Source organism: Dermochelys coriacea, chromosome 1, assembly GCF_009764565.3.
Source record: "Dermochelys coriacea isolate rDerCor1 chromosome 1, rDerCor1.pri.v4, whole genome shotgun sequence".
Classification (NCBI taxonomy): Eukaryota; Metazoa; Chordata; order Testudines; family Dermochelyidae; genus Dermochelys; species Dermochelys coriacea.
This window is the reverse complement of record NC_050068.2, coordinates 330,106,735-330,132,933: the sequence shown is the minus strand read 5'-3', so window position 1 is coordinate 330,132,933 and position 26,199 is coordinate 330,106,735. Positions and strand designations below refer to the sequence as shown.

General features: G+C 38.6%; 1 protein-coding gene across 30 annotated transcripts in view; it reads left to right on the top strand.

The window, feature by feature from the left end:
- Positions 1 to 26,199, top strand: part of MAGI2 (membrane associated guanylate kinase, WW and PDZ domain containing 2) — a 1,173,000-nt gene that overhangs the window by 1,093,912 nt on the left and 52,889 nt on the right. For 15 of the 30 annotated variants that reach the window (XM_038415335.2, XM_038415314.2, XM_043497749.1 and 12 more), the window contains 4 exons: positions 11,072 to 11,257; positions 14,526 to 14,700; positions 19,217 to 19,457; positions 20,514 to 20,657. In XM_038415335.2, coding sequence (XP_038271263.1) covers positions 11,072 to 11,257; positions 14,526 to 14,700; positions 19,217 to 19,457; positions 20,514 to 20,657 — 746 coding nt within the window. Of the gene's footprint in view, positions 1 to 11,071; positions 11,258 to 14,510; positions 14,701 to 19,216; positions 19,458 to 20,513; positions 20,658 to 26,199 lie in introns of all 30 variants that reach the window. The other 15 variants (XM_043497794.1, XM_043497686.1, XM_043497696.1 and 12 more) reach the window with 1 other exon arrangement.

Here is a 26,199-nt window from a genome sequence, read left to right as displayed (position 1 = left end):
AAAGATTTTGGTTTTTGATCAAAAAACTCATTTTTTACAAAATCTTAACTTTTTGGTGAAAATTTTCATTAAATTGAAAAAGCATTTTCTATAAAAAAAAGTTTCAGTGGAAAATCTTTGATCAGTTCTATTCAGTTGTAAAATCGAGTCTCTTTGGAGAAAAAGAGTATAATTTTGGTTTATTCTTAGGAAGATAACCAATGTAATTAATCAAAAATCTGTGAACCAAAGTAATAGTTTTTCAAAAGATTCTGTGTCATTTTTCCTGTCAGTTGAGTGTTTGGAGACCATAAATATGGTTTCTCATTTTCATTTTAGACTGAAAGCCACCAACTAACAAACACTGATTCTAATTTTATTATGAACAACTTCCAAAAAGAAATACTGATAAAAACAGAGGGTGGAATCCTGGCTCCACTGAAGTCTATAGAAGAACTCCCATTGACTCCCCAGGAGTTCACCAAAAACACGGTAATGTTTCCTTGACAGATCCTGATCCTGCAAAATCACACACATGAGCAGTCCCACTCATTCCAAATGGACTAGTCATCTGTATGTTTGCAGGACTGGGCCCACATATATTAAAGAAAGTGGTGTGGGAAGCATTCTGCATGCTCTGTGCTCCAAAGATATTGAATGGCCAGGTGAGCAACTGAAGCCTGAGAATAACAGTGAAGAATTTTCAGTAACATTAGCAATCTCTTTTGTCTCACTTAAGCATTTAAAATTGTTTCATTTTTTTTTAATTTGTAGGTTTGTCATTTGCCTTGAACAACCAATTTTAGCTTCAAGCTATGTAGAGAAACCTAGTTTTGCAGATTAAAAGGCAAACAACCAGCCAAAAAATAAACTCTTAAAATAAGTAAAAATCGAAATGGAAAGCTAGATTCTTTGCTCATAAATCACAAGTATGTTCCACTGTGTAATCACATTGCAGGTGGTTTTTCATTGCTGTTTTCAAAGATATTCAGGCAGGGATAGATGGACATCTTACATTTCAGATTTTCAGCTCTTAAAAGCTTGGAGATTTGTCAGAGGTGAATCTTTCTCCTAGGTTTGGATCCTGAGGCACCTTGTTACCCACTAAGAAGTACAGGTGAAGTGTGGGCACAAATAATAGTCTCAGATCTCATACACACAGGTTCATCAGTCAGTCAATAAAGCTATTCTTTATCTCAAAACCCCAAGGAGTTCAAAGAAACTCTAAGTCTGAAGTTAACTTTTTTATAATACTATTTTCTGTAGTCATTCAGACGCTTATCTTGGATTTTATAGGTGTCAGTTAAGCCTGCATTTTGTGAGAAACCTCTGTCTGGCTGTCTCTTATTTAGATCTGTTTTAAGACGTTTTATAAATCTAATAGTCATGGGCGCATAATGATCATAGAATCATAGAATATCAGGGATGGAAGGGATCTCAGGAGGTCATCTAGTCCAACCCCCTGCTCAAAGCAGGATCAATCCCCAACTAAATCATCCCAGCCAGGGCTTTGTCAAGCCGGGCCTTAAAAACCTCTAAGGAAGGAGATTTCCACCACCTCCCTAGGTTATATGTCATCATGTTTCACCAGCACCTCCTTTGATGCTATACTGGAATAAGAAAACCATCACAAATGTTCACAAAACCCACTTGGGGACTTTTTGACGTATTATTTTCTTTACAAAAATGTTTTGGTAACTTCTGTACTGAAACATTATTTACATTTTATAATTATGCTGATTCTCACAAACTTGTGCCTGGCATTGACTCGAGCATCATCATTTCTCCGATTTCTGTGGAAATAGTTAATAATACTTATTCTCCACACATAGTTTACTGGAAACTCTTGCTAAAGAAATCAGTATGTTAGGTGCTTAACAGATAATGAACAAGCTCTGTTCTTGGAAGAATTTGCAGCCCAAATACACACATACACAGAAAGACAGGAGTGCCCAGGACAAAAAATGGAGTGGATAACTGATTACATTCAGCATGTGTTGGTTCCACAATTTTTTGTGTAGAATTTTACCCACACTTTACAGTAGGGAGAATTAAGAGCTATAGGCCTTTTGGAAGGGGTTTATTGTGAGGAAATCACTCTGCAATAGCTACACTCTCCTTTTAGCATGCTTATCACAGGATTTCAGGGGATCGACAGAACCAAACATCAGTCACACTGATCTTTTTTTATTTGAAGAAAACTTATGAAGAAGCCTGACTTGCAGTAACAAGGAAAACAATGAAATGCAACTGCTTGCACTGCCAGAATGAAGTGATTAGACTTTATATTTTTATAAATGTGAGAAAACACTGCTAGTAAGTGTTTATTAACACTAGGCAAGCTTACCTCCTTCCCTCCTCCCCCCGAACAGATCACTAGGTTGGTCCCACCCTACCCTGCCAATTCCCACAGATCAGTTGGAGGCCAAGGCCTTCTGTGCACAGGTTCAGCAAGCATGATGGGGTTGTACTGAATTTAAGTTAATTCAGTAAAAATAACACTACAGATTTTTTACATTTATTATATTCTCCAAATTAAAATCTGATGTGCTGGGGCCTGTTGGTTGAATGAAAACTCTTGTACCTATAGCGAATTGAGGACACAATAAATATTCATGTGATCAACTGTATAAGCATATTAGAAAGGACAGCTGGCTCAGGAGGGCTCATTTGCTTGGTTTAGTTTCTGTTTCCATTTACATTAAGAAAATATGGCAAGAAGTTATTATCTGCCAGAGGATTTAATAGATACAGTAGAGGTTTGATTTTTTTCCCCCTTCATGTAATCACTTCTGATATTTAACTATTGTACATGAATAAATGTGAGAAAATAGCCCAGCAACTTTTTATACAATGCTATTTCAACTGTTGGGGGGGGGAGTAGAGAGGAAATGAGAGAACATTGTATGTATAGATGTGAGAAACATTACTTGTTGGTAACACCTGCTTGTAATGTTCAGCTGTTTCTAGCAGGCATGCTTGGAGTGCAGTATGGCTCTTGTGAATCTGAGTCAGTAGAAATTATTTTTGTTTATAAAGAGAGCAAGATATGGAAAGAGAAAAGAGAAAGGCAGAATTTTATTTATCACCTAGGGTCTATTCTGGCCTTGTATATGTGCATCGAGCTGAAGCAAGCATATGGATCATAGCATATAACCAACTCCTGGATTTTTATTGCCCTTTCTAAAACATTAAATAAAAAAAACTTTTGTGGCAGAGGTACAAAAACATGGTTTTGGACTAGTTTTATCTTTAAAACATAGAAATATTACTAAATATCTTTAAAAATAAAATAGTTTACAGATGACTGTAAATAAATCAGTTAACTAAATCAGATCTTCCACAATTTTTTAATCAGTATTATGTTAAAAATATGTCCTATCCCTTTGACTCCTAAATTCAGAATTCAAGACCTCTCTTGATTTTCCTTAAATTTGGTTGGTGCTAGTCATCACACTGTGCCAGGACAGACATCAAGCACTGGTATAGCAGTGGTCCTAGGCCAATTTGTACTCCTAACGCAAATGCTTCAGGTTGGCCCCTTCAGTGACTTCGTTGGCCAACTTCAAAAATTCTGCAAACATTGCAGAGATGCCACCCTCTCTAATTTTTTCATAATCATCCTGATCTTAATATAATTATGAAATTAGTAACTCGGGTTTAAATCTACTAATTTTGCAAGCTGAAGCATGTAAAAAAATATGTGTATGTCACGCACCATCACTCGGGTCCAACAAACACAGCAAACAGAATGGTCGCTGCGGCATTCTTCTCCACTGCACCTGTGGCACATGCACAGACTGCAAAGTGTGGGTCTGATAGTAGGCAAGCCATGGAAAATTTGAATGGGGTTGAAATGCTTTTGGATTCACTGCCCAAGCCATAGGCTGCATGTTGCATTCTAACTACCTGCTGGTCCAGCACAGTCCATAGGGGGCAGTTGGAGCGCAACACACAACCTGTGGCTTGTGCTATGAATCCAGCACCGCAAAACCCTGCTGACATTAGCCGCAGCTTGCTGCTTATCAGGCTCTTACTGCGCAGTCTGGGGGGAGAGAAGCTGGAGGGGCAGGAGGAGGCCTTGGTGGAGGCGGAGGAGAGAAGGTATGCAATTGAGGGGGGGTGGGATTATCCCAAGAAGGAGGTCCAGCTCCAGGACTGGCCAAGGTAATTAAAGGCCTAAGCAGCATAGGAGGGCAACTTTCCTAGGGCAGTTCCTCCCTTTCTCCCTGTTTGGGGGTGGGAGTAAGGGGCACAAAGAGGGGGGATGGGCCCGCTGCAGGTTCCCAGAAGTCAAGTCTTCAAGCAGGCACACTTTTACAAAAGGGGCAGTAAAAACATCAGGTCCCCTGTGAGCATGTTTGCCAGCATCCACGTCTGTAAGATTGCTATGCTTCAGTGCAAGCTTCCCAGCCTACTTTGGGATCTGGGGTTATGGCTTCACTCACTGGGTGGATAATTTTTTTAATTTTAATTTAATTTTTTTCACTAGCCCCAATCAGCATGCTAAAGGGCATGTGTGTGGATTTTGTGCCCAGGGTAGTGAATTTTCACAGTAATTGTGCAAAGCTGCTAAGGTGGCACTATTAATATTTTACTGGTTACAAATGTATTTGATATTCAGTATTTATTCAGAACCCTTTTTGACAGACCCTCTATCACAGACACTAAATAGAACATTTCAATGTAAATACATTAAAAATTGTAGGTTGCTCTGGGCATGCAGTTGCTAATTATAGTTTGTCTTGTTCACCGAACTAGTTCTATTTTGTAATGGTTCACTTAACTACAGTATGCGACTTCATTTTTAAAGATTTGTTTTATAGGAACCTCGTTGCTGGCATGGTACCACATCTAAAGTACCAGCTTTGTTTTATTGTTTGCCTGTTCGGTTACGTAAGTTTCCTATGTTTCTACAATTTTCTTAAACTTTTACAGACTTTTAGCAACTGCATCTCACAATGCCAATTTTCTGCAAATGTCACCACAAGCAATAATTTTCTGACATAACAGATTTGTAAACTGAAAACTGATTTTTTTCTCTAATCCAAGTCTGGTTGTATTAGCCTGTTTTGCTGAGGGTTACCTACAGCAAACTAGCAAGGTAGTTAGAGCAAAGAAAGTTAAGAGAGAGAAATGGCAATAGCCAAAATGAAAGGACAACTATCAAACTCAGCAAATAATCCTTACTAACTATAAAAAGATTATTCATTTTATGATATGATAAAATACATCATCTTACTTTTAATAATTCTTTTCATTTTAAAGTGCTTGGCAAGTTAGGATAATTGCAGCCACCTCTAGGACAGAACATGGCAGTTGCTTAACAGCATAGAGCAACACTGCAAAACAGCATAAAGCTGCTACCCTACAAAGAGGTTGACAAGCACAAGCCCTATTCCCTGACCAAATCAATGGGACACTGTGGGGTGGTTAAGAGCCTATGGTTTAGGATCCTTTTGCAGTGCTAAGGTGTCAGCACCTCACTCAGGGAATAAAATGAAGTATCAGACTTTACAAACTGCAGTAAGGGCTAGTTCCTGCAAGGTACTGATTAGCACTCTAGCACAATTCAGTCCAACACAGCTTCAGTCATGTGAGTAGTCCCATTGAAGTCTATGGAACTACTCACGCAGTGAAGCACATTCTGAAGTATGTCACTGGATCAGAGCCAAAAAACTCAGCACCTTGCAGGATTGAGCCCTGGACGCTCAACACCACTGAGTGAAGGCAGAGGAACAGCATGGTCTGAAAAATAAATAAACATATTAACGGGACCTGAAGAGCTTAAATACGACTATCATGTCAAAACAACTGTCACATTTTGAGAGGACTTCAGATTAATGGGGGGGGGGGGGTGGGGAAATATACCCACCTGAAGAGAGAAAGCGTATTTCATATATTATTGTTACATTAATTTCATATATTCCTAAATATTAATCATACACTGACCTATATAAAGTATATATTTCATCATGAATTTTCACCCATGTAGGTTATACACTGTGGGATCTGATAACACAAAGAAAGTTACTTACCCTCAAAAGAAAGCTACATAGGATCTTTTATAACTCTTTACAATGGGATGAGCATGTATTCATTCACATCCAAAGGGAATGAAAATAAAGTGGGGCTCTTAAAACCATATGTCACAATATTCCCCCATGACTGCTGCAGACTTTGACATCTGCAAAATATGAATTACAATCTGGCTGCCGCAGTGATGAGAGATAAGAAGATAGAATTCTCTTTGCAGAATGTGTCTCAGACTATAGAGTCACTGTTGTTCAAAAGAAAAATATTTGGAGAGTTGCTTCCACTTAATTCCTTATACAAAGGTGTGAACAGACTAGTAAAGAACTTCAAAGAACAGTGGAAACATTCCCCTGCTAAAGTGTTCTGTGCATTTTTTTTCAGCCATAGGTTCCAAATTGTTTTGTTTGGACAAAAGTAACTGTCAAGAAGTGAATTAAGAAAAAAAATAGCAGTTTAACAAAAGCTTAATTAAATGGTACATATTGGAGAGAATCTTACAGAGAATCCCCCTTCCCCAACCAAAACCTCCCCAGCTGGATATCAGATGACAATACAATGTACCAAAGAAGCATCAAGATAGAAGCATTACATCATCAGAACAGAACTCTCATTGCCTTTTTTCTACCTTGTTAGGCAGGATACTGTTTCTAACAGCGGCCGAAAGTCACTTTTTCCTATTTAACACATAGCACTTAAGTGTAAAAGTTTTTCAATGGTGTGTAAACCTTTAAGCGAAAAACCAAACTCACCTCTGCCTCCCAATTTACAATTAAATTAGACTTATTTCTCATGTCCAGTAATCTCCAGCAATGGTCTCATCAACTGAGCAGCATCAAGCCTGGTTACTGTTTGGATGGGAGACTTCCATGGAGTAGCTTAGTGAAGTTGTGTTAGTTATTCAATAAGAGGCACTCTTTCCTCTGAATCAGTACCAAACCAGTGACCCTGCATAGCTTTATGGGACCCTATGCTATTGACAGTATCACCTCTAGATTAGCAATGGCAAGCACAGGAATTTTAGCCAGGGTGTTCTAGCCAAATTCCAGCCTAGATAGTCCGAGTACTTTCTTCCTACTTAAATTCCCCAAAGGGGGCTGCTCCGCTTTCTGATCTTAACTGTTGCATACTATTGCTCTGGTAATTTGATACAGCTGTGGCATTCCAGGCCAGAGGTGGCCGCATTTCACTCACAAGTTAAATTATTATTGTAGATGCAGTATATAGTTTATGAATTGATTTGATGCAAAAGGTACTTTATAAATGTAAATTATTTCACTGTCAAGTTGCTGTTTTATTCCTTTTGGGTATCTAGTCTTCCATCAGTATTCACATGTGAAAGTTATGAAGGTATGCAGAATAGACTCTGTATTTTTGTACAAAATGTGATTACTCATAATTTATTAGATTTTTAATGTAAAGAAAGGTTTCAAATAAAGTGCCACCCTGTGGGTACTTATTTCCCAAGCAACAGTACATTCTGCAAGTACCCGAGTTCATAGAATCAGACGATTAGGGTTGGAAGAGACCTCAGGAGGTCATCTAGACCAACCCCCTGCTCAAAGCAGGACCAACCCCAACTAAATCATCCCAGCCAGGGCTTTGTCAAGCCAGGCCTTAAAAACCTCTAAGATTGGAGATGCCACTACCTCCCTAGGTAACCCATTTCAGTGCTTCACCACCCTCCTAGTGAAATAGTGTTTCTTAATATCCAGCCTAGACCGTCCCCACTGCAACTTGAGACCATGGCTCCTTGTTCTGTCATCTGCCACCACTGAGAACAGCTGAACATCGGCCTCTGGAACCCACCTTCAGGAAGTTGAAGGCTGCTATCAAATCCCCCCCACATACACACTCTTCTCTTCTGCAGACTAAATAAGCCCAGTTCCCTCATCCTCTCCCCATAAGTCATGTGCCCCAGCCCCCTAATCATTTTTGTTGCCCTCCACTGGACTCTCTCCAATTTGTCCACATCCTTTCTGTAGTGGGGGGCCCAAAACTGGACGCAATACTCCAAATGTGGCCTCACCAGTGCCAAATAGAGGGGAATAATCACTTCCCTCGATCTGCTGGAAATGCTCCTACTAATGCAGCCCAATATGCCATTAGCCTTCTTCTTCTAATTGTGTCAGTATTACTAAAGCTATAGCTAAATTTGTATTCTTGACTGAAGCATAATGTTAAAGAAGCACACAGTCTGACTGTGGATTGAGTTTCAGAGTAGTTACCTGTATCTTCAATTCAGAAAAGTAATGATTTGCTGCATTTCAGAAAGGGCTCGAATGGCATGAATAGTGTTTTCCTCAATAATAGAAACAAAAGTTGCATTGGGGGTTTGTGAATTGTGATTGCATAAGAGATGTGCAAGGTGATTGTACAATCACCTCAGTGAACCTTTATAAAAGGAAAGGGAATTTTAACTTTGTTCTGTGGACACTGTGTATTCTGAACACATCACCTGTTAACGATTCATTTTATACTAGCAGTGAATGCTAAGATATTTGTAAAAATGTTTGTAAATGTATCTTTTTCTCTGTACAGTTCTCTTTAGTTGCTAGGATAAAAAATATAGATTTTAGTAAAGAAAACAGCAATAAAGCAATTGTTCTTCTGTCCCAGTCTTTTAATATCCAAATAATGGGCCAGATCCTTAACTGATATAAATAAACATAGCTTCTTTAATTTTGTAATCTAGTCCAGTTCTTTAAAAAGTAGTTTAGGGAGGCCCAATAATAACTAGACCATCTGAATTTTAGGAATCATTGTTGGTTAAATTTGAGTGAAAAAACAAGGCACATAACGAATAGTAAATTCTGGGGTTTGGTTTGTTTCCAAGTTTAAAACCTTTTTATTTTGCAAGTGTCATTTTCAGGAGTTATTAGGTTTTAAATCAAAGCAGATAATTTCTCTAAAAGACTAGATAATTATAGTACTCATATGCACCACTAATGACCTCTTCCATACAGGTTGCTCCATTCAGATTTGACGCTAAACTTCAAACTACACTGTTGACAATGGCAGAAATTCAATGGTCTCTTTCAATGTTTTGGAGACTGGGGCATCTCTTGAGAATTGGCCGTAGGAATTCACGCCGCTCCTTTATTTCTGTGGTCCTGGCTGATGTTCAGTGGCCAGTAGGAGGCCTTTTATTAGCAGACTGGATGATAGCCAGCCTTGAAAATATTTAAACCTTCTTATCGGTTGGTGGTGCAATATAATCAGCAAATGACTCAGATAAGATTGTGAATTGTGACTCGCCATCAAAGGACATCTTTTTTAAAAAAACAGGAGGAGATTTTGTGTTTAACCCTACTTTTAAAATTTGGGTTCCAGAAAAGAAATCCTGCCAGTTTAATCCTAAACCTGGAACCATTAATAATAAACCACTTAGTTCTCCTCAGGAACTACTGGCTGCCTTACTCTTCGGTGGGAGGAAGGATGGTCCAGTGGTTAGGCCATGAACTTGGGAAGCCATACGTTCAAGTCATTCCTCCATCACAGACTTCCTGTATGACCCTGGGGAAGTCGCTTAGCCTCAGTTCCCCATGTGTAAAATGGGGCTAACAGTACTTCCCTACCTTACAGTGGTGTTATAAGGATAAAAGCATGTAACGTGCCCAGATATGTGATAGTGAGTGTCATATAAGTATAGTGTAAGAAACATTGTTCCTTAGCCACACAGATTTTGAATAGAAATCCAGCTGTCCAGAGATGTAGAGATGCTTGTTATTAGTAGTTACCTGCCCTTTGCATATGAATAACATGATACGACTGAGTAGCTCTTTACCAAACTGTTCCAGGTACAGCTCTGGAATAAAGAAAAACGTAAAATTATGGATTACAGCCCAGTCAAGGAGTCCTTTTGCATGTTGGAAAGTGGGATTTGGAACTGCATAGTGCACCTGATTTCTAGGGGCAACAAATTATTCCCCCACAAAATACAAACCCTGTAACAATGAGAGCGGGTTGCATTGCTGTTGTGCCATGTCCATGGATCATCATTTCTGTATTCCACATCTTGGCTGGCCTCCTCAGCAGGCCTGAAAGTCGCATCCACTCTTGATGTAGCTGAAAGGTGGGCAAGCAGCAAGTGGGCAGGAGGAGAAAGCCCCAAAGGCTCAGATACTATGCAGATGGGCTTGAAAAGGGGAGCTTTCCACCACTGCTGAAGAGGGAGGAAGGTGGTGAGACTGAGGAATGCTGTGCTAAGGGTGCTAAGATGTAGGTATCGAGTGTCTGGGAGACACTCAGCATAGGGATAGAAACAGGTTAGACAATTAAATTACTTTGGAATGAGTGTGTGTGTAATGGAAAGGGAGAAAGAAATGAGATTGGTGAGTGTGGGCTGAGGGACAAGAAGAGAAAGAAATAGCTGTAGACGAGATCTAGCGAATAAGCAAAGTGATCTGAGATAAGGAGCAGAGATTATGTAGCAAGAAAAGATGGGAAGAGAAAGAGCTGGGAAGAACATTGGGAAATAGGGAAAAGACAGAACAAGAAAATGTGAGGGGGAGAATGAGACGGAACACAGAAAGAATGAGCAAATGAAGGGGAAGGCAGCAAAGAGAGAAGCAAGTTTGAGCTGAAAATGTTATAAGACTACACTTTACATTTGTGTCTATGCATACTGCACATACATGTTACGCTGTAACCGTACGTTCGTCCTGACATGTGAATATGGAAACACAGTAAATCCCTGGTATGATTTGCAGTATCTTGAATGAATCTATTCAAATTATTTTCCACAGTAAAAAATATGTTTGACTATAAAGAACATAATCTCTAGGTTGTACTTTTATAATAAAATCTAAAAATAAAATAAATTCTGTACATTGAGAGGTATGTGGCCAGGTGTGATTACTATTTATTGTGCAAAAGTTAAACCTTTCACTGTTGCTTTCTCCTGCCATTCCCCACATCTGTTTGTTTGCCCGCTTGTAGCATCTTGTCATCTGCCAAGTTTACCTGGGAAATTCTTGAAAATGTGGCCATCTGTTTGTCTGTGGATACCACTGCCTACTGCAACATTTGTTAACTATAAATATTTTTCCCTATATAGCTGTACCCCATAAAATAGGGAGGATAATTGATGGAAGTCCTGCTGATCGCTGTACGAAACTAAAAGTCGGAGACCGGATCTTAGCTGTGAATGGCCAGTCTATTATTAACATGCCTCATGCAGATATTGTGAAGCTAATTAAAGATGCAGGTCTTAGTGTAACACTTCGCATCATTCCTCAGGAGGGTAAGTAATTGAGCCTTAAAGCCCAGGAAGAAAGTTATGTTACCTCCAGTTAGTTAGAAGCGTTTTTGTTTTGAAGCTTGTATACGTAGTACATAAAGGTTATAGCTGCAACCCTAGAACTAGCTAGAATATTATCTGAATTCTTTAAAACAATCTAATTGTGGATGTATGTTTCAAAGAACTTCAAGAAACCTGATGGCATAGGGAGTACTGCAGTGTGTGTGCTATAGACTTGTGGAAGAATTGCCTTCTGCCATGGGTGTAAAGTACTCACTAAAAGGCCTGATTTTGAGCTCACTCCTTTTTATATTATTGAACTCCACTGACTTCAATTGAGTTATTCATTATTTTCACAAGTGTAAGAGAACAAAATCAAGTCCTTAGCCAGTGGGAAATAAGTGACTCACAAACTGCCATCTTGTGTATTCATTTATACCTGTAAAAAGAAAAGGAGTACCGGTGGCACCTTAGAGACTAACAAATTTATTAGAGCATAAGCTTTCGTGAGCTACAGCTCACTTCATCAGATGCATTTAAGTGAGCTGTAGCTCACGAAAGCTTATGCTCTAATAAATTTGTTAGTCTCTAAGGTGCCACCGGTACTCCTTTTCTTTTTGCGAATACAGACTAACACGGCTGCTACTCTGAAACCTATTTATAACTGTAGTGAGTGACTGCAAAAATGGATGTAAAATGCCACCACTGGAGTGAAGGGAGAAATTTGATTTGATACTGCTTTGCACATATATATGTGACTATGCAAGTAGGGGAGAACCAAGCTCCAAAGGGCTCAGTTTATCAGATGCAGACAAGGTAACAGACTCATTATTGTGGGCATCACCCTACAAACCAATCAGTGCAGTTTCTTTGATGTGAGCTTCGTGTAATTTAAGTTGAAAGAGCTGCAGTGCTAGTATATGAATTCCACTGCATTAATGAAACTGTGATTTTAAGTCCCAGGAGTAGGATTCTAGTGTGGATAGGAATGTCAAATACAGAAAGCAATGAGATTACTTGCTGATCTGTGTGCTATTTAGATGATCTTCAGCTTTGTCGGTGCTCTCAGCTTAACTCATACTGAGTATAATGCTCTTCTACTGGTATATCGAGGAAATTGACAGGAACTGCCCTGGATAACACTGCCCCTACTTCAATGTGAAGAAACACCTAAATATACAGGAAGAGCACAGGTCAGCTCCTCTTAGCAGATACTCCGTAAAGCATTCACCATTCCAAATAGCAATTAGATCCATACGTCCAGTTCAAATTTGTTCAGCCTCTTTCTTTTGTTCAGAAAGAGATTTAAAGTTAGTGTCATACATTAACCAGAGATCTGTTTTGTAAACCTCTTCAGGCATGGGTTATATAGTGTATAATCCATGCTGTGCCATTTAAAACAGCTTTGTATAGGCATTTAGCTAACAAAAATGTATACTAGCAAATAGGTCCATCCCGGTGACACTGGTTAATTTACATAGAAAGCAGAGGCACATCTGAAATGTTGAGTGCTGCACCACGGGTCAGACTCTGGAGCTGCTGGTTCTAGAGGTTACAGCACAGGTATCAAGAGACTTGAGTTCTGTTCCTGGTTCTGCTACTGACTTACTGACACTGGGCACGTACTTAACCTCAAATGTCAGTTTCCCCATTAATAAAAAGGGGTAACAGTATCTAAAAGCTTTGTGAAGTGCACTCAGGTGAAAAGTGCTGTAGAAATGCAAAGCACTAGTATTAATGTATGATTTGACTGGTGTCTATGAGTGTCTAGCGAAGGCATGAGGGATCATATTTTCAAACCAGCTTCTGAAATTTTGAAGCACAAATCACACTTGCACATGCAAACTGTGCTGTTAGACATGATAATATGCAATGTACACACACCAGTGCTGTTTGTGCCTTCAGCCTCAAACTTTTTGGATGCAAATTTAGGGGTATTTTTGACAATTTGTCCTAAATTAGACCAAAAAAATTAAAAAATTAAATGATCCTAAAAATATCAAACTTTGAAAATAGTCACAGGTATAAAATATTCAATTGTTATGGAAAGTTGAATAAATAGGCAATAGGAAATTATTAAATTAACAAAAAAGCCCTAGATCAAATTAACTAGTTAATAGTAATGCCACTTAACCTTTCAAAAGGAACAAACAGTGGCTCAATAGACAGCTGTTGAGGACAGTTTGTGTGTGTGTATATGAGTCTAGAAGTACGTATGTGTGTATATACATATTACACACACAGCAACCCTTTTAAAACATGTGATGATTTTTTCGCTGATCAGTTTGAGTCAGATCGTGGCCCCACTTGTCCAGCAGCAAATAGGAGGAAGGGTCCACTCATGTCCCTACACCAGCTATGCACATTGTGTGTAGTAGTATCTAAGAATAAGTATCTTCCGCAGAGCTGCTGTATCCCCTCTTGTGCTTGTGAGCAGAGCCCAGGCACTCTCTCCCTCCCATTCAGCCCGCACACACATATAAATGTACATCCCAGACATTAGGGGAAATAATCTGTACCATATATAAGCCTAGTGCAGGATATTGCTTCTTCCCACAACCCGGAGCAAGGGGAAACCTGGAGGCAGATTGGTCTCCCTTGCTTGTGGCGAAGCCTAACAAGCCTAACACTTTATTTGTATGCTGTATGCCTTTCCCTACCCTTCATCTTTTTAGATATTGGGTTTTGGGGAAAGGACTGGGTTTCTACAGTGTACAGTTGTAGAACTCCTAGGACATTTTGCATGCTGTTGTGATACAAATGATAATGAGAAATGGTTGATATGTATTTATAAAGGTTGGTTCACTGTCTGTTACCCAACCTGACAGCTCAAAACTCCATTTGACTTCAAAAGCAGCAGGAGCAAACAAAGGCATTTTACATCTTGTTGCAAAGTTTGTCATCCCATCACTGTAATGAAAGCAGGAAGATTCTCCATTCTCCCCACATGAAAAGTTTCCAAATATCAATATTTATAAGCTTTTAAAAGAAACTACGAACCATAGCAGCTCTTTGCCCAGTTCAATTGAGTTTTAAATAACAGATGTGTCAGCCAGAGTTGTAAAAGTGACCAAGATTACAGATCTCAGAGATCAAATGAAGTCCAGTAGCTTTAGATGTCTTAAAATCTAATTATGAGCCAAGATAATAAAAGCAACAAAACATAAATAGTTGGAGGTAGAGTGTTACAAAAATTATTATTGTCTACCTTTGCCCTTTATTAAATGCCACACTGTGACAGCTCTTTAATCTCCAGCTTCCCATTATGCAGAGCTGAACAGTCCAGCTTCAGCACCAAGCTCAGAGAAACAGAGCCCCATGGCACAGCAACACAGCCCGATGGCTCAGCAGAGTCCAGTAGCACAGCAGAGCCCTCTAGCACATCACAGTCCCGTAGCACAACCACCACCTCCACAACCTCTCCAGTTACAAGGACATGAAAACAGGTAAGAGCAGCTGCTTCCCATTCTGCTTCCTTTAAGTACAGTGTGAGACCTGATCCAATCAAGCTTCTCTCTGTTTCTAACTACTGTGACCTATCATGTTACCTGTTGCCAACATTCAAGTGGCAACATTAATAAAACATAAATTGTGGGTCAGATTAAACTGAAAAGTGTCATTCACCTACATGTGTGAGAGATGTCGGTCTACACAAGGATCAAAACTTTCCCAAAACAGGGAGCGCTGTGTTAAAACTTCAGATTCTCAGAACTATTTACTGGCATGATATTTTTTGCCAGAGAACTAAATTATGTTCTAGTATCTCTTGCTCATAACTTCATTGCTAATATACTTCATTTTTATGTTCCTGACATTTACGAAACACATTTATGTCTAGTATGCTCTTGGTGAAATGGCTTTCTTTTTAACCCTCCCACCTACCTCCATGTCTTCTGCATGGTAAAGCACTGTTGTCAATACAATATTTTTCAGTTCAACAACAGATTTTATCTACAGCAAATTAATTTTTCCCCAGCTGATTTCTCTCAATACATGTATATTTTTTGTGTATACAACATAGTTTATCTGTGAATTAAATGATACAGTGTATTACTTAGTGGGCTGAGAGGGAATCTAGAGTGTTGTGACCAGCTACATTAAGACCAAAATGTATTTGAAATACATTTAGGTTGTGGAATAATACAATAGTTCTTACATTATGTGATTTTCCATCAACATTATTTTGTCACTGGATTAATTTTGGGCTTGTCAAATAAAACTGATTATACTGTCAGTCTTTATACTAAATTTGACCGAGTAATGTATCTCAGCCAGACCATGACCCATAAATAATAAATGCCAGTGCCAGAGTTTCTACATTTTATTGTAGATCAGGTGCTATGCGCTGTAAGTCACCTATGCTTAATACACAAATCATATTTACTAGGGCTGTCAAACAATTTAAAAAATTAATAGTGATTAATCACGAGATTAAAAAAAATTGTGATTAATGGCCATTTTAATTGCACTGTTAAACAATAATAGAATACCATTAATTTAAAGATTTTTAGATGTTTGCTAAATTTTAAATATATTGATTTCAATTACAGCACAGAATACAGTGTACAGTGTTCACTTTATATTATTATTTTTATTACAAATATAAATAGTATTTTTCAATTCAACTCATACAAGTACTGTAGTGCAATCTCTTTTTTGTGAAAGTGCAGTTTAAAGATGTAGATTTTTTTTACATAACTGCACTGAAAAATAAAGCAATGTAAAACTTTAGAGCCTGCAAGTCCACTCAGTCCTACTTCCATGCTGATGACAGACGCATGGAAGTCCTCTGCAATGGTGATCGAAGCATGAAGGGGCATATGAATGTTTAGCATATCTGGCACGTAAATACCTTGCAATGCTGACTACAAAAGTGCCATGCGAACACCTGTTCTCACTTCAGGTGACATTGTAAATAAGAAGTGGGCAGCATTATCTCCTGTAAATATAAACAAACTTGTTTGTCTTAACGATTGGCTGAACATGAAGTAGGACTGAGTGGACTTGTAGGTGCTAAAGTTTTACAATGTTTTGTTTATGTTTGTAGTTATGTCACAAAAAAATCTACATTTGTAAGTTGCACTTTCACTAAAGAGATTGTACTGTAGTTCTTATATGAGGTGAATTGAAAAAAACTATTTCTTTTATTTCTCTTTTTTACAATGCAAATATTTGTAATCAAAAATAATAATATAAAGTGAGCCCTGTACACTTTGTATTCTGTGTTGTAATTGAAATCAATACATCTGAAAATGTAGAAAAACAGTCAAAAATATTTTTAATAAATTTAAATTGGTATTCTATTATTGTTTAACAATGTGATTAAAACTACAATTAATCATGATTAATTTTTTAATCTAGTCAATTTGTTTTGAGTTAATTGCTTGAGTTAACTGTGATTAATTGACAGCCCTAATATTTACTTATCCAAAATGTCTTTCTCCTCCATTTCTACCAGTGTCACCAATATAGATATTTCTTGGGAGTAATGGATGGGTTTTAAATTCTGGTCCCCAGTCATCTATTGCACTGCAGGGACACTGGGTTTCACTCAGCTGGGGAGTCTTTCCTCTCTCTTATGCACACAGTGCATGAGATGGTGCTGCCAAGAGTTCATAGAATATCAGGGTTGGAAGGGACCTCAGGAGGTTATCTAGTCCAACACCCTGCTCAAAGCAGGACCAATCCCCAATTTTTGCCCCAGATCCCTAAATGGCCCCCTCAAGGATTGAACTCACAACCCTGGATTTAGCAAGCCAATGCTCAAACCATTGAGCTATCCCTCCACCCAGCCCCTGAGTTGAGTTCTCAGCAGACTGCCCTATGCTCCACCACATAGGAACAGACACCCCATGTGCCAGATCGCAAGGGCAGTCTGTGAATTTTGGCCCTGATACCCCTACATTCAGTGGCATTGCAACTATGCAGCGGGAGTGGCGCTCCAGACCGTTCTGTTTGAGTGACCTGCCATACTGATTTAATACAGGGCCACTGTTTAAAAAGCGATCAAGCCATGCCCCCCTCCCAGCTCCATGGCCATTTTGAGCAAGTGCAAAAACATGGAGTAAGCAGCGATGATTGCACTCCCACAGTCGCGCACTGACTTATACAGTTTTTCAAGTTCCTTTTCCTTACATTTCATTAGACACTTGCCTGACAGTGCCAGCTCCAGAAAGATACATGCTTCTCTTAAAGTAATAACTGTAGAACCCAATCCTAAAAATGCTTTTCAAGCCACGTCAGAAGTCCCATTGACCAGCACAATACTCGATAATAAATGTTTGCAGGATTGGGACCTTAGTTTGTGACATATAAACTATAAAGTTCTTAAAGGATGGTGTGTCCACTATGTTACTGAATATCCAGTAAGATATATGCATTAACACACCTATTTACATATTCAACAAGAAATATTATTGTTATAACTTGTGTATAGCATAGCATCATCCTCTGGGATACTGATATGCTAGTATATTGTGAATTTGTGTTAAGATGTCCAGTGTTCCAGAAATAATTCTGTTATTATTAGCTGACATTGGGTAGTATTTTACCCATTTTTAATATTACAATTTGTTTATATAGTCATTCATCAGAAAAAAGTTGTTGTTCTGTATCAGTCAGTCAAAATACTAAGTCATATTTAATATTTTAAAAAGACAAACAATAAATTTACTTTTCTTATTAAACAGACTCAATATTACAATAAGCCTAGATTCTCTATGTCCTTGTAACATGGAATCACTATACTAAAGAAGCAAAGAATAAAAGAAGCTTTGATATAAAAAAGTAGATTCCATTATGAATACTTTGTACAAGTTTTAATAGTATATGTGTCAGGTCTATGTTTGCAATCTCTATGAAAATAATTCAAGTTTCAAATCATTTTCCCTCTTATCTCTGTTTGGAAATATAGCTAGGAATGGCTAGTTTACAGAAATGTATACTGTAGCAATAAAGTGTATACGTTGCAGCCTAAGACAAAGCCATCTAACACATTATGCAAGTTATTTCCAGGGAGAAATGAACAAAGACAGAAAACAATGCTCACATTAATTTGCATAATTAAGCATTTTCCTTGAAAACTCAGTACAGGTTCCCTTTTCATGGTGTGAGTATTATCACTAGGTACACTGAAGCTTTATTAGACCAGAGCCTGAAATACACATCAGACAAAAAAGACTGTTAGGATCTTCTTTCAATTGGTTAGCAAGTAAAACAATATTTATATAGTATTAAGTCCTTATTAAGCAAATTCTGTTTCCTTCATTCATAAATGTGCAGCACATTCTAGATCTGTATTTAAATCATAGAATGGCTTACTCAGAATTGCTACTATTAAATCTTGCAGGATACTACATCAACAATTTCTTTCTATTAGCCAGATAACAGCTGGTACAAAGAAAATGTCCATTTCTGAATTGAGAACTCACCCAAAAAAAAAGCTTTTACATTAGTAAAATATAGAGGCTGTAAACCTCTGAATCTCTTCAATATTTTAAATCTTTATTTAGTCTACTGCACTCTGAGTTCTGGAAAAGAAATAAACAAATTCAGTCTTTTGCTTTGTATTATATTTTCTTGTGTGAAATTTGGTCTTTGGGTTAAGCAAGGTACATCAGAGTCAAGACTCCTGGAGTCTGTTCCTGTCGCTGCCATTTAGGGCCCAATCCTGATCCCACTGAGGTCTATGGGGAAATTATACTGTACTGCCTTCGAAAAGTCACTTAGGGCCAAATTTTCAAAAGTAATCTCTAATTTAAGATACCTCAATTTTTGCCTTGGAAAGCTCATCTCAACTGCACCATTTGCCTCTCAGTGAAGCCCAGTTTGACACAATTTTACAGCTGTTCAGTTGCTTTTTATCTCTCAGTATTGCATTTAATGCCTTTCTGCAAATTCTTTTATCATTGTGCAGCTTTCTGAAATTTTAAAGAACTAAAATAATCATTCTAACTTGCTCAGTTATAGGTCAGAAGTAAAAGCTAGACAGGATGTGAAACCCGACATCCGACAACCTCCATTTACTGACTACAGGCAGCCTTCAGCGGACTATAGACAGCCTCCGTTAGACTACAGGCATCCTCCAGTAGTGGATTACCAGCAGCCACCACCTCTGGACTACAGGCAGCCACCTTTAATAGATTACAGACAACATTCTCCTGACACCAGGCAATATCCTCTGTCAGATTACAGGCAGCCCCAGGTACAAAGTGAAATAATCACAGCTCTGAAACCAGGGTCTTTATACTGACCTGAACATTTGTATTCTGATTTCAATTTTTTTGAAGAAGAAATTAATTCCAACTTCATTAATTCTTGTAAAGTGCTGTTATTTTTACACTAAAATAACACTATTTATAATACTTTTGTTACAGCTGCAAGTAGACTATTTTTTGGAGAGTTCAAACAATGATGAGAAAATGCACTTTACAGAACATTATTCTTCTCAAACCACTGTATACTAGCAGCATAAATAATCTCTGACCACGGGCTGTGCTTTAAAGGCACAATCCAGCCCTAAATCAATAAACTCTGGCTGTATCCAGTTCACATGGGATTTCTACATAAATTATCATCTTTCTGCCACCGTAGAAGACATACCTTATTTATAATCAGAAAAATTACAAATATCTTTATGTCTTTGTGTCTGAAAAGGAAGATTCTCCTTTTTCAGAAGATCAATCTTGTATGTGTTTGGACTTGATGTGAAATAATCTATGTAAGCAGAAACGATCTATACACAAATTAGCCAGATGTCTTCTTTTACACAGAGCCCAACCTTGCAATGCTTATTCCCAGAAATAAGCCTTATGTTTGATTTGAATGGGAATGTTCTCATGAGTGGTGTTTACTAATGGGTGTCAGTATTGAAGGATCTGATGCAAATTTGGGTTAAAAAATCTCCCCCTTTCCTTGCATAAGGGATGAAAAAGCAGATGTCAGAAAGTTGATTAAATCAAGAGGCACGTGGTCTAAGTTTCAAAAAGTCCTTGTGAAGACCACATTCCTAGGTCAACCCCCTATACAGTTCACTTCTAGGGCCATATTTTCAAAGCAGGCACACATGCCATTTCCATGTAAATATGCACATACCTGTTGCCTGTGTAAAAATATATATTTCAAATGACTTCTTTGTACAAGCATATTGGATAATTTCACATTCAAACATATATTCAAAGGGATTGGTTGTGTTTTTTTCCTTAATGTGCACAAATCCATTCACATAGTTAATTTGTTTTTACTCTCTGTGTCTATACAGGATTTTGATTATTTCACTGTTGACATGGAGAAGGGAGCCAAAGGGTTTGGATTTAGTATTCGAGGAGGAAGGGAGTACAAAATGGATTTGTATGTGCTGAGGTTAGCAGAAGATGGGCCAGCAATAAGAAATGGAAGGATGAGGGTGAGTAATTTAACTCTTCTGAAAGAGCTCCATAACATAAATTCTAAGGGATATTTTTTTTCAGAAGATTTTGTGCACTGCATGCAAGAAACAGTTATATTTTGTGACAAGATCAGATAGAAATCATATAATACTTGTCCAGAGAAGGACAAACACTTTTATATTGTTAAATGGTCTAACAAGAGCTGAAGAAATTACATTAAATTTTCAAAAGTAATCTCTAATTTAAGATACCTCAAAGGTAAAGGAGGGATTTTATGCTACCCGTAGCTGTATGTTTATGACAGCTTTGTTTTGCATTTTTCTCCATATTCTTTCATTCATATCTAGACATCTTAGAAACTCCAAGGAATGAAGAGTTTGTTGCTTTCTTAATAAAAATAATAGCAGAGTAATTATTTATTAGTAGTCCAAATACAAAGACAAGCTGATTTAGTATATTGGACAATGGATTGGGTATCAAAATACCTGGGTTTTAATCCTGGCTCTTCCACTGTGCGCTTATGACTTGAGGAAGTCACTTCACTTCTGTCTCACCTCAAATTGCTTCGCCCACTTAAATTCTAATATCTTTTTGTCAGGGACTAACTTTCACTATTTGTTTGTATATCACCTAGTACAATGGAGCTCCAAACTCAGTTGGAGCTTCTAGGTGTTGTTATAATATAAATAATAATAAAAACCACAGCAGTGCACTGAGTGTGACAAAATTGCAAAGTTAATTTAGGAAATTCCACATTACTTTAAAAATGTGTTATATATAAGAAAAATAAGTGGATCAAGATATGTGCTTTGGGTCTGTCCAGCTGTTGTAGTGAAGAGTTTATCTGAAGAGTAGGTATAAACTCATCTACACTTGCACTTTAATATATAACAATTCATTGAGTGCACAAAAAAGTGTGGGGAAAGACAACCATGATAGTACAGTTAGACCAAGAATCAGCACACAAACTTTTCCTTAAAATATAAAACAAATGCCTCCTTGTTGCTCCAATATTTAATTATAAAGATGGGAAATGGAAAAATAGTGCTATGCTAGAAAGAGAATGGCTTGTTGTAATGTTGCAGTTCTGAATGAAATTCTGCCCTCACTTGCATCCCATGCAACTGCAACAAGTCTACTTTCTGTCTTTAAAGAGTACAGAGGTCTAACCATGCTAATACAAAGTTAAAGGTGAAAAATTTCATCACACAAGTCAGGATTTTCAGAAATTTTGTTATGGTCCATGTGTCACTGTTAGCTAGCACACTTTGTACATACAGTTTGTAAGACTCAATTTGGTCCTAGAGTATGCATAAGCCAACAAGCCCCTTGGCATTGTGAGCTTTCCTGAAGAGGAGCTACGGAAACACAGGCCACTCAACAACTTCCCTTCCACTAGGAACCTAGAGCTAGCCAGCACTGCCCAATAAATGAGAACCACTGCCTAACTATATATAGAATATGTAATGTATGTAATATAGAGTATATAATGTAGGTGTGAGTTAACACTGACTTTAGAATCGTAGATTTTAATGTTTTTACTTGTGTTTTCAATTTTTTCCTTTATTGCTGTATTATCATAGTTTATTGTACTTAATAAAAAGTCATAACCAGGATATATGATATTAGCCAAGGTGTAACTAATGGTGAGGAAAGCAGTAGAGCTCTTCCTTTACAGTCAACTCTGGAATTCATAGGTTTCAGAGTAGCAGCCGTGTTAGTCTGTATTCGCAAAAAGAAAAGGAGTACTTGTGGCACCTTAGAGACTAACAAATTTAGTGATGGCTAGTGGCGTTCTGTTGTTTTCTTTGTTGGGCCTGTCCTGTAGTAGGTGACTTCTGGGTACTCTTCTGGCTCTGTCAATCTGTTTCTTCACTTCAGCAGGTGGGTACTGTAGTTGTAGGAATGCATGATAGAGATCTTGTAGGTGTTTGTCTCTGAGGGGTTGGAGCAAATGCGGTTATAACAACAAACAAAAAGAAAACAACAGAACGCCACTAGCCATCACCTTCAGCCCCCAACTAAAACCCCTCCAACGCATCATCAAGGATCTACAACCTATCCTGAAGGATGAGCCATCGCTCTCTCAGATCTTGGGAGACAGACCAGTCCTTGCTTACAGACAGCCCCCCAATCTGAAGCAAATACTCACCAGCAACCACACACCACACAACAGAACCACTAACCCAGGAACCTATCCTTGCAACAAAGCCCGTTGCCAACTCTGTCCACATATCTATTCAGGGGATACCATCATAGGGCCTAATCACATCAGCCACACTATCAGAGGCTCGTTCACCTGCGCATCTACCAATGTGATATATGCCATCATGTGCCAGCAATGCCCCTCTGCCATGTACATTGGCCAAACTGGACAGTCTCTACGTAAAAGAATGAATGGACACAAATCAGACGTCAAGAATTATAACATTCAAAAACCAGTTGGAGAACACTTCAATCTCTCTGGTCACTCGATCACAGACCTAAGAGTGGCTATACTTCAACAAAAAAGCTTCAAAAACAGACTCCAACGAGAGACTGCTGAATTGGAATTAATTTGCAAACTGGATACAATTAACTTAGGCTTGAATAGAGACTGGGAATGGATGAGTCATTACACAAAGTAAAACTATTTCCCCATGGTATTTCTCCCTCCCACCCCACCCCCCACTGTTCCTCTGATATTCTTGTTAACTGCTGGAATTAGCCTACCTGCTTGTCACCATGAAAGATTTTCCTCCTTTCCCCCCCCTGCTGTTGGTGATGGCTTATCTTAAGTGATCACTCTCCTTACAGTGTGTATGATAAACCCATTGTTTCATGTTCTCTGTGTGTGTGTATATAAATCTCTCCTCTGTTTTTTCCACCAAATGCATCCAATGAAGTGAGCTGTAGCTCACGAAAGCTTATGCTCTAATAAATTTGTTAGTCTCTAAGGTGCCACAAGTACTCCTTTTCTTTCTGGAATTCATATAGTTTAGGGCATATGACAGAGATTACAGAACCATGAAGGATAGTGCCTTTAGAGAAGTATCATTACAGGTAATTTCCTTTATTTAGCCAAAGATCTGACCAGTAAAATTATATGCATAATTTGAATAGAATAATATTGTGAGTATAAAATAGACCTTATAGTCACTGAGTGAATACTACTATATCCATTTTAAACAAGTAAGGACAGTAAGCCAGCTCATGGCTCTTTTCAGTCTCATTGGGAAATATTTTATAATATTCCATGAAAAATACTAATTTCTTTTCTAAAATAAATTTTGAAATGTATCTAATTTTTTTAGTTGTTATACAAAGCCAACTGTCATGGTTACCGGGCATGCCATGCCTTAGACCCCTTTTTGTCCTTTGCAAGTGCACTCATTTGGGGACCTCTTTGCATGGAACCATGCTAGACCAGATCTCTGGACTACATTCCACCACCACCACCCTCCACTTACCAATCATGTTAACCCAACAGGCTCAATTGAGTTTGGCATCTGTAAGCCCTTTTTCTCTGGGGACCAGTGACCAGCTGATTAAACTGACTCAAAAACAGCTTCTTCAAAACAAAGTAGCATTTGTTTGCCAAAAGGAACATAGCATCCAGGAAAATGGGTTTAAACAACAAAGAGTCCTATAGAGAGACGGGGGGGGTAAGGAAATGTCTTTTATTGGACCAACCTTCTGTTGGTGAGATAAACAAGCTTTTGAGCTTACACAGAGCTCTTCTTCAGGAAGTTTAAAAGCTTGTCTCTCTCACCAACAGAAGTTGGTCCAATAAAAGATATTACCTCATCCACCTTGTCTCGCTAATATCCCGAGATCAACACAGCTACTACGCTGTATACAAAGAGTCCTGTACACCTATCCTTACCTAAGCTTAACCTCTCTATTCAGAGCTCAGCTAAGGACAATTTATTCCCATCTCTGGGTTGTGGGCATCAGCCTTCTTGCTGCAGGACCTGCATTTCTCTATCTGCCAGCGCCTTCTCTCTAGCTGCTGCTACTGACAGCCCACTTAGCTTCCACTTCTTCCCTATGCCAGCATCTTTATGGTTTAGGATTCCCTTTGGTCCTACGCTTTCAGTCTTGAGAAGAGTAAACCATGCCAGCCTGCTGAAATCCAGGCAGGGGCATTTACCAATTAATAGCTCCACAGAGCTATTATCCACGGATAAAGAGCTTTATCTGTCATTTTCCTCTTTGCTTCCTCTTTAACAACCTCCTTGGGTTTAACTCCTGGCAGTAAGGCAGGATAATAGCAAAGATAAATTGACGTTCATACGATACTTTTAAAAAAATAATATGCATAACTGTGTCATTCGCCACACCAATTAAATCAAGAAAGGAGAAGTTAAGGCTGGATATGCCATTGTGAAGAATATGTTAAGATACAATTGACCATGTTAGGGATTAAGGCCTGCTCTACACTTAAAAATTTTATCAGTATAACTGTGTCAGATAGGAGTGAGATTTTTATCATTATATTTATACAAAAGTCCCGGGGTGGGTGCAGTTATACTGGTATAACAGTGACTTAGGGCTTGGCTACACTTGCAAGTTAGAGTTCATTAAATCAGCCCCAGGCACCCTAACTCCTGAGATGTCCCCATTGGCAAGGCACGTAGAGTGCCTGGACTCTGCAGCTGGAGCGCTCCTGGTAATCCATCTCCATGAAAAGCATAACGCTTGCTGCGCCCCAGCTGAAATGCCTGGGTGTCAGTGTGGACAACGTGTTGCATTACTGCGCTGTGATTGGCTTCCGGAAATGTCCCATAATCCCCTGAAGTCAAGTGGCCACTCTTGTCATTGTTTTGAACTTGGCTGCAGGCATGGGGATATCCCTTTCAAAGCTCCGTTTCTGACAGCCAGCATGCTTATCTGCTCCGAGAAAAAGCAAACCATTACTGTGGAATGCTGCTTGCTGTGAGTGGGGGGGGCGGGGAGAGGAGTCTGCTGCTGTCTGAATTTACAAGCCCAGGGAGGCAGTGGGGGGCCAAGAGCAATGGGAAGGGGGGCCAGGGGAGGCAGCGGGGCACAGGGGCTTTGGGGATGGGGGGGAATAGAAATGCAGATCCCCTGAAATTGTGTCAATGATATTTTCTTTATTTTTTCTAAAGGTTCTAATCCAGCAGAATACTTACACATGCTTAAGTCCAAGCACTTGAGCAGTTCCATGGATTTCAATGGGACTACTCACATGCTTATAACTGAGCATTTGCTTAAGAGTTTGCTGAATTGGGACCTTAACGTCAGAATATATTTTGATAAATAATAAGAACTGGAAAGAACTATTAAACTTTGTAATCTTAATGGAAAAAGAGGGGCAGTTGTAAAACTTCAATCCCAATTCAAGTTCCTAAACTTCAGATCCAAACCCAAGCCACTTCACAAGAGTATATTGGAGTATATATTGGAGAGTATATTTCTTATATATTATAAGAAAGTTGGAGTTCTGAACTGGCCCATCATAAAAATAAACCTGAGCTGTGAAGTTCATCATCCTCATGTTTCTGAGTAGTCTGGATTCTGTGTCCTAGTCTTGGGTCCATGTCTAGTTAAAATTGA